Raw genomic sequence first — 12,438 nt, 5'->3', positions numbered from 1 at the left:
ACCTAAAATGTCATTTTCCCCTTAAAACAACAACAAAATTAAAAGCACAATTTCTTACCCTGACTATGAGGGCTTGCTGGACTAAAAGATGGCTGATACAAATCTTTGGTTGGCGTTGGATAAGCTTCTTTCCCTTGGCGCTGATTCATCTTTGCTGGTGTCTGAAGTTGAGATTCGTCACTATTTGCTACCACAGCTCAAGGAAAGAAGAAAAAAGAATTAGTACTTCTGTTATAATTTACAAAATGGCATACTTAACAGGGACTAGAATTAAGACTGAAACAGCCTCAATGGTTACATTCATTTTACCAATTCCATACTTTAATTTGCTTAATTGCTTTGTTCTTTTAATTGTAGTTTGCCATCAATCCAAGAGAAATTGATAGGTATGCAAGAGTCAAATTACACAAAATATAGACATTATAAAAATGAAAATACATAGTCAACTGATAATGAAAGGTACTCCCAGATTACTATGGACTTTTCATTGTTCTATTAACTCTTTATGTTTGCCAATAAAGCAATAAACAAGGGACACATTTCATAAAAGAAATACAAAAGAAACACATGAAGAGAGTCAACCTTCATTAGTAATTAGAAAAAAATACAAATTAACAGCAGAATAAAATATTTACATTCACTAGAATTTCTATTCTAATTTCTAATTTTCCTGAGAAGTAGGTATAATTTCTATTTTAGAGATAGAAAAACTTGAGGTTCATTCAGAGACTGTCTTGCCTAAGACTAAGTAATAGAGATAGGATGTCCAACTCAGCATTTGCTTCCAAAGTCTAATCTCTTAAAAGTTCGCTGCCCCAATAGTCAATTTAAATAGTGTTTAAGGCTGTTATTCACCTATCTGGCCAAGCTACTAATAAAGATAAACAATGCCCAGATGCAGAGAGGACAGAAAAGAGAAACATACTCAATGAATGAATAGAGTAAATTGTGACCAAATCCACAGTACCCTAAGGTCTCCATGTCCTTTCATTTTACATTTCTGTGCTTTCTGCCTACAAAAACTTTAGGTTTATCTTGAGGGAGAATGATTCTGTCTTCACTACAGATTTAATTTTTAACTTAACCAGAATTTCATGTTCACATTTTTATCACCATATCTTCTAAATCAATTGCTTTAAATTCAAATCATTTAAAAATTATATTTTAGCCCTATAAATTTCAGTGTAAAAATTCAAAAAAACCTCCCCTTAATACCCAAGAATCCTTTTATTTATCCCCTCTTCCACAACTACCACCCTGTTCTGAACTACCGTTGCTTTCCCACTGGATCACAGCAACAGATTTTTACTTAGTCTCCAAACTTACTGTCTTGCTCCTTGCTTGTGTAGAATTCATTCTCTACATAGAAGCCTGAACAATCTTTGTAAATCATCAATCAGATCTGCAACATGCAGAAATTTCCTCAATGGCTTTCCTCTATACTTGCAATAAATTCATGGCTTAAGAACTCAGAAGTGGCTGTCCTCCCTCCCCACCTTTACCTTTTCAATCTCATTCTTTACTACACTCCTCTTTAGTTACTTGGCTCTAGCTATAATGGCCTTGGTATTCTTCAAAACATGGCATTTTGCCCCAGTCTCTGGGCCTTTAACTCTCTGGTTCCCTCTACCTGGAAAACTCCGACCCCAGACTTTCACACTATTGACCCCGCTCATCATTTGTTTACTGTGTTCAAATGTTATCTCTTCAGAAAAGCTATTCATGGTACTTGTGATAGATAAGTTCCCAGTACAACTTGTAAATTTTTTTTTTGGTTATTGTTCACTCTGCCGCAATTATATCTATCACTTCATTGAACATGATTTTCACTGTAGCTCTTATCACTGTCTGAAATTATACCATTTGTTTGTTTATTGTCTACCTTCTCCATTAGACCATAAGCTCCATAAGAAGGGAGTTTTGTCTGCTTTATACTTGCATAAATCCTCAATCCCGGTATGGTTCTGGCATAGTGAAGGTGCTCAATAGAATCTTGCCAAAGGAACCCATCAACAAACTTTATATTTTTATAAAACTTCATTATCATAAAGTAAATAGCAGCTCCTTTGGTTACTAAACTCAAGATCCATTTAATCAAAAAATCCTTAGTGAAATTAAAAATGTATGGTACTGGGGTGCCCGGGTGTCTCAGTGGGTTAAAGCCTCTGCTTTCGGCTTAGGTCATGATCCCGGGGTCCTGGGATCGAGCCCCGCATCAGGCTCTCTGCTCAGTGGGGAGCCTGCTTCCCCCCCTCTCTCTGCCTACTGGTAATCTCTGTCTGTCAAAAAAAAAAAAAAAAAAAGTATGGTACTGATGTAGGAAGAGACAATCTGACCTAAAGAACATAACAGAGAGGTCTCATAATCAAACCCATATTTTGAGCCTAGACATACAAAAGAGGTAGGGAACAAAAAAGACTACTCCATTAATGATACTAGGAAAACTGAGTATTGGAAAATTAGGTCCTACCCTCATACCATGCACAAAGAATAGTTTTATGAAAATTAAAGACATAAATATAAAAAGCAAAACCTAAAACCTTTTAGGAGAAAATATAAAAAGAGTATCTTCATAAACTTGGTAGGGAATGACTCCCTGAAAAAGACACAACAAAGCATTATCCAAAAAACAAAGAACGGATAAATTCTACTATATTAAGATTTTAATCAAAAGGTACCATAAAAAGTTAAGAAGAAAAACAGGGTATTTGCAACATATACAATTAACAGAGGGTTGGTATCCAGAATGTTAAAATAATAATAATAACCCTATAAATCAATTGGGAAAAGACCAACAATTCAATAGGAAAATTTAGGGATATATCAAAAAGCATAAAGAACCTAGGAATACATTTAACCAAGGAAATTAAAGACCTATACACTAAAAACTATAAGACAGTGATAAAAGAAATTGAAGACACAAATAAATGGAAAGACAGTCTATGCTCATGGACTGGAATAATTAATAGTTAAAATGTCCATACTAGGTGCCCGGCTAGCTCAGTCGGTAGAGCATGAGACTCTTAAAATATCCATACTACCTAAAGCAACCCAGATTCAATGCCACCCCTACCAAAATACCAATGGCAGGGTGCCTAGATGGCTCAGTCCGTTAAATGTTCAACTCCTGATTTCAGCTCAGGTCATGAGATCGAGCCCCACATCAGGCTCCATGCTGAGCCTGGGATTCTTTCCCCATTCCTTTTCCCTCCTCCTCTACCTCCTGTAGCTTATGTGTGCTCTCTCTCTCTAAAGTAAAGAAATAAAATCTTTAAAAAAAATTTTTTTAATTCCAGTGGCATTTTTCATAGAAATAAAACAAAAAATTCTAAAATTTGTATGGAGCCTCAAAAGACCCTGAATAATCAAAATAATCTTGAAACAGAAGAACAAAGCTGAAGGCATCATGCTCCCTGCTTTCAAACTATAAAAGAGAGCTAAGCAAAACAATAATCAAAGTAATCAAAACGGTATGGTACTAGCATAAAAACAAGACACAATAGAATAGATCAGAGGGCCCCAAAATACACTTATGTATATATGGTCAAATTAATTTATGACAAAGGAGCCAAGAATACATAATGGGGAAAAGGGCAGTCTCTTCAATAAGTAGTACTAAGGAAAATGGACAGCCACATACAAGAGTGAAACTGGACCACTACCTAACATCATATTCAAAAATTAACTCAAAATGGATCAAAGACTTCAATGTAAGACCTGAAGCCCTAAAACACCTAAAAGAAAACACAGGTGGGGCACCTGGATGTCTCAGTGGGTTGAGCCTCTGCCTTTGGCTCAGGTCATAATCTTAAAGTCCTAGGATCGAGTCCCGCATCTGGCTCTCTGCTCAGCAGGGAGCCTGCTTCCCCCTCTCTCTCTGCCTGCCTCTCTGCCTATTTGTGATCTCTCTGTGTCATATAAATAAATAAAATCTTTAAGGAAAAAAAAAAAAAAGAAAACACAGGCAATAAGCTCCTTGACATTAGATTTGGTGATGGATTTTTGGATCTGACACCAAAAGCAGAGGCAACGAAAGCAAAAATAAACAACAGGACCCCATCAAACTAAAAAGCTTCTATACCACAAAAGCAGCCATCAACAAAACGAAAACGAATCCTACTGAATGGGAGAAAATACTTCGAAGTCATGTATCTCATAAGGGGTTAATGTCCAAAATACATCAAGAACTTATACAACTCATCAGCAAAAACCAATTTGACTTAAAAATGGGCAGAAGGTCTGAATAAACACTTTTCCAGAGAAATAATGGCCAACAGGTACATGAAAAGATGCTAAACATCACTAATCATCAGGGAAATGCAAATCAAAACCATAATGAGCTATATTCTCACACCTATCAGAATGGCTATTATCCAAAAGAAAGGAAATATCAAGTGTTGGCAAGGATATGGAGAAACCTGACTGCCTGTGCACAGTTGCTGGGTATGTAAATTGTTGTAGTCACTATGGAAAACAGCATGGAAGGTCCTCAAGAAGTTAATAATAGAAACTATCATACAATCTAGCAATTCAGCTTCCATATAATTTTCTGAAGAAAATAAAGACAGAGGGGCACCTGGGTGGCTCAGTGGGTTAAGGCCTCTGCCTTCGGCTCAGGTCATGATCCCAGGGTCCTGGGATCGAGCCCCACGTCGGGCTCTCTGCTCAGCGGGGAGCCTGCTCCCCACCGCCCTGCCTGCCTCTCTGCCTACTTGTGATCTCTGTCTGTCAAATAAATAAATAAAATCTTTTAAAAAATTAACAAAAAGAAAAAAAAAAGAAAATGAAGACAGAAATTTGAAAAGATAAATGTACCCCTATGTTCACCATAGCATGGTATTATTTACCATAACCAAGACATGGAAACAACCTACGTGCCAATGACAAATGAATGGACTACTACTCAGCCATAAAGAAGAATGAAATTTTGCCATTCATAACATGGATGGACCTTGAGAGAACTACGCTAAATAAAATAAGTCTGACAGAGAAAGACAAATATGGTATTATCCAAATTCAAAAACCAAGTTCCAGGGCGCCTGGGTGGCTCAGTGGGTTAAAGCCTCTGCCTTCGGCTCAGGTCATGATCTCAGGGTCCTGGGATCGAGCCCCACATCGGGCGCTCAGCTCAGCAGGGAGCCTGCTTCCCCCTTTCTCTCTGCCTGCTTCTCTGCCTGCTGGTGATCTCTGTCAAATAAATAAATAAATAAAATCTTAAAAAACAAAACAAAACCAAGTTCCTAGATCAGACACAAACAGGAGGGTAGTGAGCGGGCAAAATGGGTGAAGGGAATCAAAGGGTACAGACTTTCAGTTACAGAATAAGTAAGTCATGTGAATGAAATGTACAGCATGATGATTATAGCTAGTTAATGCTATACTACATATTTGAAAGTTGCTTAGAGAATAAATCTTAAAAGTTCTCATTATAAGAAAATAAAATCTATAACTATGTATGGTGATGGATGTTAACTAGACTTACTGTGGTGACCATTTTGCAAAATATACAAATACTGAATCATCACTGTATACCTGAAACTAATATAAATATGCCAACTGTATCTCAACACAAAAAAGATTTTTAATTAAAGAAAAAGGAAAATGGGGGGGTGGACATGAACAGTGAGTTCATGAAAGAAGAAATGTAAATGGCCAATAAATATACACAAAGATGTTCATCCTCTTTGGTAACCAGAAAAAGACAAACTAAGATCACAATGAGGTAAATATTTTAAATCCAGTAAAATTGACAAAAATTAATAAGTCTGATAACACCAAATGCTGATAGGGATGGGAATCAATGAGACATTTTAAGCACTGCTGCTGGAGAACAAACTGATACAAGCATATTGGAGAACAATATGGAACTACCTTATAAAATTAAATTTCAGCATACCTTATGGGTCCAACAATTCCACTTTTAGGTTTATGACATACAGCATTTTAACTCATAAAATTAACCAAACAAAACTTAGTGATACTTTCGGAATCCAAAAATATCAAAAAATACATTTTTTTAAAAAGCAAATGATAAAACATAAAATCTAGTCATCACTTCTTGGGGGCAGGCAACAGGGACAGAGGAGAGAAGGAGCACATGGTTGAATATGAGGGATTTTAAAGATTCATGTTCTTGAGTGGTAGGTTCAACACATACTCACTGGATGAGTCATCAGTACATTTTAGGCTAATCTAAAATACATTATGAGAAGAACAACTAATAGAATTAAAGTATGTTTCAGTATTCATTCAGTAACAGGTATCTGAAGAAAATAGTTTGAGAAGTGCAAATTTAGTTGCATCTATCTCTAATTTCTTACTAGTTGAGGTATTACTATTTATGATTTTAAGAATGTTGAAATGAGAGTGTAAAGAAATAGCAATATAGAGAGTATACTGTATATTTAGAAAAATTTATGATTTTTTCCCTATTTATTCTCTTACCCCATTTGCGAACATTAACAACTATGCAGACGATAGGATTTGCAAAATATAAAAAATCACTTTGATGTCCTACATCATTTGTACAATCTTAGACTATTTGAATGTAAGCTCAAGAAGGGCATTCACTTTGTTTTCATCTGTACCCCTTGGCCTAAAACTGACAATAAATACTTGCTAAATGACGAGGTAGACATTTGACAAATGAATCACTCACTGCATGATTCCAGAATACCTTCTGACACAATTCCCTTACTTACTCAAGACAGCATAATAGTGCCCTCTTCTGGTTCTACTTTATAGTGGAAATAAAGTAACCTACTTTGCTATTCATGTTGCATTATTATCTTAAGTATAGTAGAAACCAGCAATGCTGGAATAATTAATAGTAACATAACGTACCAGCTGTAACTTCTAAGAAGAACATGATTCTATAATTACCATCTTTACTTTATTAAGTCAACTCATCAATACAAAAATCTGAAGAATTTTTTTTAAGCTTCATAGTCTGGTGTTTGCACTTGATCTAAGGAAGCTCAGATAAAGTTAAGTAATTAAAGTCATAAGTAATCTCTATGTAAACCATAAGACTCCCCTTACAGATGGTGTACCTTTTCTCAAACACTTAAAGAATCTAAGTATGTTTGCATATATTATAGTTTTTTTTCATTCAATACGGATCCTAATATTAATGAAATTACTTTTCACTCTAAAAGATATGTGATCTCCAGTAAATATACAGTTTCAACCTTCTAATAGTTGACAGAGTATAATATAAACTCATCTCTAATATATATTATATAGTCTGGTTTGCGTATGCAGAAAATATGTAATCACAATAAATGTCTTCTATTCCAAGTGGTAAGTAAAGATCCCCATTTATAAAATCCAATTCCTAAAACAGAACCATTTTAACTTGTATTAAAAATTCAATTCTATTTTTCAGTTCAGCACTGCCAATCAGCTCACCTAAGCCAACATTTAAATATATGAGGTAACTAAAGTAATTGGAAGATCCACTCAGGTATCACAAGTAAGGCTGCCAAGAAAACATAAAAATATTTTGATATCTATATACTTATTTCAACTTTTAAAATTTCTACTATTCTAAGGGCACCTGGGTGGCTCAGTGGGTTAAGCCTCTGCCTTCAGCTCAGGTCATGATCCTGGGGTGCTGGGATCGAGCTCTACGTTGGGCTCTCTGCTAGCAGGAAGCCTGCTTTCCCCTCCCTGCTGTCTGCGTCTCTGCCTATTTATGATCTCTGTCTGTCAAATAAATAAATAAAATCTTAAAAAACTTTTTTTCTACTATTCTAATAATGCTAGTTATAAAATAAACAATATATTTAAAATACTATGAATTGTTGTAATTATGAATTTTTAAAAGGATTTTTGAAAAAGATTTTATTTTTACTTTTAAATAATATCTACACTTGGGATGCCCGGTGGCTCAGTTGGTTAAGCGTCTGCCTTCAGCTCAGGTCATGAACCCAGGGTGCTGGGATTCAGTCCCACACTGGGCTCCTTGCTCAGCAGGGAATCTGCTTCTCCCTCTGCCTGCCACTCCCCTTGCTTGGGTGCACTCACTCTATCTCTCTCTCAAATAAATAAAATCTTAAATAATAATAATAATAAAATTTTTTAAAAGTAATCTCTACACCCAACATGGGGCTTGAACTTACAACCCCAAAATCAAGATTGGCATGCTCTATGGACTAAGCCAGGTAGGTGCCACTTTAAAAAGGAATTTTAACATATTACTTTAAATAGTCTCTTTTTAGAAAAAAATTACATACATACTATAATCAGTATTGGAGACAAACAGCAACCAATCCATACCAAAGAATTTTACAACTAGAAAAATGGTTGCCGTTACCCTGCTCAGTCTCCTTCTTTAGCCAATGGGGGAAAAAATGAGCCCCAGAGCAGTGAACTGACTTGCAATTGTCAGGTAACTGTTTAGGACTAAATACTAAAACTTTCTAAATCAATATAATTTCTACATTGCCATTCAATAAAGTTTAAATCTTTTTTTTTTTTTAAGATTTTATTTATTTGACAGAGAGATCACAAGTAGGCAGAGAGACAGGCAGAGAGAGAGGGGAAGCAGGCTCCCTGCTGAGCAGAGAGCCGGATGCGGGCTCAATCCCAGGACCCTGAGATCATGACCTGAGTTGAAGGTAGAGGCTTAACCTACTGAGCCACGCAGATGCCCCAAAGTTTAAATCTTTATCTGATTTATGACACAGTAATATTTTAATTATGTGGTCAGATCTGAATTCAGCAAACTGATGGTTTCATTGTGATGTTTTAAAACCAGGAAAGAACACACTGGGCTAGTACCCAACTCTAATCCCTTGATCCTTTAAGTTCTTAGCTTCAGGCTCTGTATCTACAAAGTTAATGCTTTATTAGATGATATCTGAGGTTCCTTTCACCTCAGTAATTCTGTGATTTTCCAATACAAAAGTTGCCTCTGTTATAATGCTCTGAAATTATCTATTAATGGGGGTATAACTCCCCTGCTAGACTATCATGATCCTTTAGGGCAGGGCACATGTTTTACTCATCATATATCCCTCCACATAGGTAGCACAGTGGTCAAAAAACCTTTTTTTCAGACATAAATTTAATGTGTATATTTTCTAAATCCCTTAGATGAAACATGTTTCACTTATGAAATCCCCAAAGTACAAATAAATGTATTTCATAACCAAATTATCTATTATGTAAAGATTATGAAAAAACAAAAGTTTTCATTTTCAAATGGTAGTGAATTTCTTGTTCCATATCCAGTCTCAAAAGAAGTCTAGTCTATGCTTTATGATGATTGTACGAAGGAATACTATGAAAAAGAGTTCCTGAATTATGAATTAGATAATTAGCTAAGTAAATAATCCATCTTTAGACAATCAAGTAGTAAATATACAAACTATCAATCTCAGATGGGCACTGACAGCTTTTCAGTGCCTAGAAAGAAAAGTAGATGACTTAATAATCAAAAGAGAAATACTGTATGCCTTTTATAAGTACATAGCAAAATATGTCTCCAAATATGCCATTCAAACTTTGGCTACTTACTTGAGGGCCCAAGGACATCTTTGCTATCACCAAGAAGCTTTAAATGCAGGGTAATTGAGCAGCAAACAAATACAATCCAAACCAGGAAGAAGCAAAATGCATCAGGATTGAAGCAGCAGTGAAACAAAAGGACAAGGAAAATAAGCATTAGTTTATAAGTAGAAAGCACATGCACATCAATCCTAATAATCATAATTCACAAGGAATTTCCTTTGCCACACATAAAAAGAAGTTGGCTTAAGCATTATCAAATATTTGTTTAAATTTTGGAAAACAAAGATGGAAAGACAAAAATGAAATCAACTAAGTATTTTGTTTTGAAAATTATTCAAATCAAAAATTACTTCCAATTTTAACTCAAGATATGGGTTAGGAGTGGTACAATTATTTAGAAATGTAAGGGAAAGCCCAAAGTTGCTCATTCTTTATATTTAAATGGTTTTAAAATCTATAGCACCCATGCATTGTTAAATATTAGTTCTGCATGCCATGAAAGCACTAACTCTACATAGAAATTCAGCCTGTTTCTTCTATAAAAAGAAAGGAACATTTACCGAGTGCTTATTATATGCCAAGCATTGTGCAAAGAGCTTTTACAAAGACATCAATAAAGTAGAACAAATTTTTTCTCAAATGGCCAAAAAAACAGAGGAATATTGATTAGAAAGATAAATTGATAAATTTTATTGTCAGACAAACTTTCTTAGGAGCCACTAAATAGGAACTATTAGCACATGGACCTACTGATCTTTAGGAAGTAAGAAGACCCAATTCTGAAATGAGTAACTTGCAATTAACTAAAAGAAACAGTAAAAGACTACTGACCTTTTGTCTAGAAACTATTTTAACATAGAACATTATGCTAAATGTTGCCTATGGACAAGTGTTTTGGTCTCCTTTGGTAGAAATAGAGTCCTTAGCTTTCCTTCATCTCAAATACCAAGTATAGTAACATCAAAACTAAAGTTATAACAAAAATAAAAAAATTCCCACTGATTACATTATTGCTTGCTTTTATTTAAAGGGAATGAAGGAATCAATTATCTGTGACCAAAAAGAAAGGTAGCAGTTGTTTGCTTTGCCTCTTTCAGAAAAATCTTGGACCTGTTGCTTCCCTAAAGCTCAAAATCGTGTTTTAACTCCTTTAAAGATATTTACTCTAGTCATTTTTCTGCAGTTGCCCATTCTTCTACAAACTGATTTCAACTTCACAAATAAACTAAAAAAATAAATCTATAATGACAATGAACTAATTGTGCTCAAGTCCCTGTTACTTATGGCCATGTTACCACAACTAGCAAACATGTGGTAAAAGATTAAAGTATTTTTGGCAAGAGAGCTCTACAAAGGCTCCAGTGATCCCCAGGTCTTTGTGTATAATCCCCTCTCTTAGAGAGTATTTTGGACTCACTTAAACACTTCTAATGAACAGAATATGGCAGAAGTGAATGGATGTCATTTCCAACACAGTAAAATGACCATGACCTCCATCTTATTTATAGTCTCTCGATCTCCGTGGGGAAAGCCAACTGCAGAGTCATGAGGCAGCCTTGTAGGTAGGCCCATGAGGTGAAGGAATGATGTCTGTCAACAACTGACTACTTGAGTTTGTAAATAAATCTCCTGCCTTGACCCTCCTTGTCCTCCATCCACCCGGTCCAGCTTTCAGGTGAGACTGCAGCACACAGCCTCCCCAGTAGCTTGACTGCAACCATTTGAGAGATTTTTGAGTCAGAGACACCTAGTAAACTGCTCTTGGATTCCTGACCCACAGAAATTATAAAATAACAAGTACTGTTGTTTTATGCCACTTAATTTTTGGATAATTTGCTATATATCAATAAATAACTAATATAACAGAAAGAAGGAAAATGACTTGACAGGTATTTCATAGACAGTCTCTAAAAATACCTTTTTGTATTGATATGAATACTTACTAATTTCCCTAGATTTACCATTAAATATGAATTTCTTGAAGGAGAACAACGGTTCTAACCATATATGCACAGCTGGGACTATTTAATTTCACAAGGCCAGTCATTTCTGAAGGTTTTTTAGTTGGTCTTCTATTTAGGATAAACGATTAAGTTCACTTTCATCGTACATATTTTCAAACTCTGTTAATTAACAGCATTATATCAACTTCTTTGCAGCTGTACTCCTTGCCTGTTTGCGCCCAGAAAATAATCTCTAGCATACAGCTACAAATTCTGGTATTTGTTTCAAATTATGCTTCCAACATAACTTCAAGCATGTTTGTCATAGAAATCTGATTCTATTAATCTATCTTTTTTTCATATTGAGACACTGAGGAATCAAAATAAACACTGTCTATTCCTATCACTGATGGCCCCATCCAAGTATTTATGAGTACCTATTATATAGACAGGTATTTCAGGCACCAAGGGATATAGCAGTGAACAAAAAAGACAAAAAGTTTGCCCTTTGTGGTAGTTATGTTCTAGTGGGAGAGATGTACAATAACATACTAAACAAGTAAAAATGTGTTGCATATTATATAGTATAAAAACTAAGGAAAAAAGCAGAGAACAAGGACACATAAAGTGTTAAGGAAGAGGGAGTTATAATTTAAGATTAGGTAGCCTAAGAAGACTTCACTACAGAATTGATTGAATAAAATGAGGGAGTTTATCATAACGACATGAAGGGGAAGAGTATTCTAGGCAGAGAGGGGAACAAGTGTAGAGTTGAGGAGTGGGATGGGAGCAAGTCTGGAAGGCTTGGAGCATAGTAAAAAGTCCAGAGAGGCAGGAATACAAGGAGGAGAGTAGTAGGAAATGAAGTCAAAGAAGTAAGGGGGTGCCAGATCATGTAGGACCTAGTCAGGACTTGGCTTTATTCTGAATGAGATAGGAAGCCCCTGGATTTCTGAGAAAAGGAGTGACATAATCTTAT

General features: G+C 35.4%; 1 protein-coding gene across 7 annotated transcripts in view; it reads right to left on the bottom strand.

Annotated features, from left to right (window-relative positions):
* The window catches only part of LOC111142002 (oxysterol binding protein like 8), a 159,825-nt gene that overhangs the window by 80,383 nt on the left and 67,004 nt on the right, over window positions 1-12,438 (bottom strand). For 2 of the 7 annotated variants that reach the window (XM_022494921.1, XM_022494923.1), the window contains 2 exons: window positions 9,523-9,559; window positions 59-196 (listed from right to left, as the gene is read on the bottom strand). In XM_022494921.1, the coding sequence (XP_022350629.1) occupies window positions 59-196; window positions 9,523-9,559 (175 nt within the window). The remainder of the gene's footprint in view (window positions 1-58; window positions 197-9,522; window positions 9,560-12,438) is intronic. The other 5 variants (XM_022494927.1, XM_022494926.1, XM_022494929.1 and 2 more) reach the window with 3 other exon arrangements.

Source organism: Enhydra lutris, unplaced genomic scaffold (genome assembly GCF_002288905.1).
Source record: "Enhydra lutris kenyoni isolate GAN:26980312 unplaced genomic scaffold, ASM228890v2 scaffoldscaffold7, whole genome shotgun sequence".
Lineage (NCBI taxonomy): Eukaryota > Metazoa > Chordata > Mammalia > Carnivora > Mustelidae > Enhydra > Enhydra lutris.
Note: the sequence above shows the minus strand (reverse complement) of the source record. Positions and strands in the feature narration are given on the sequence as shown.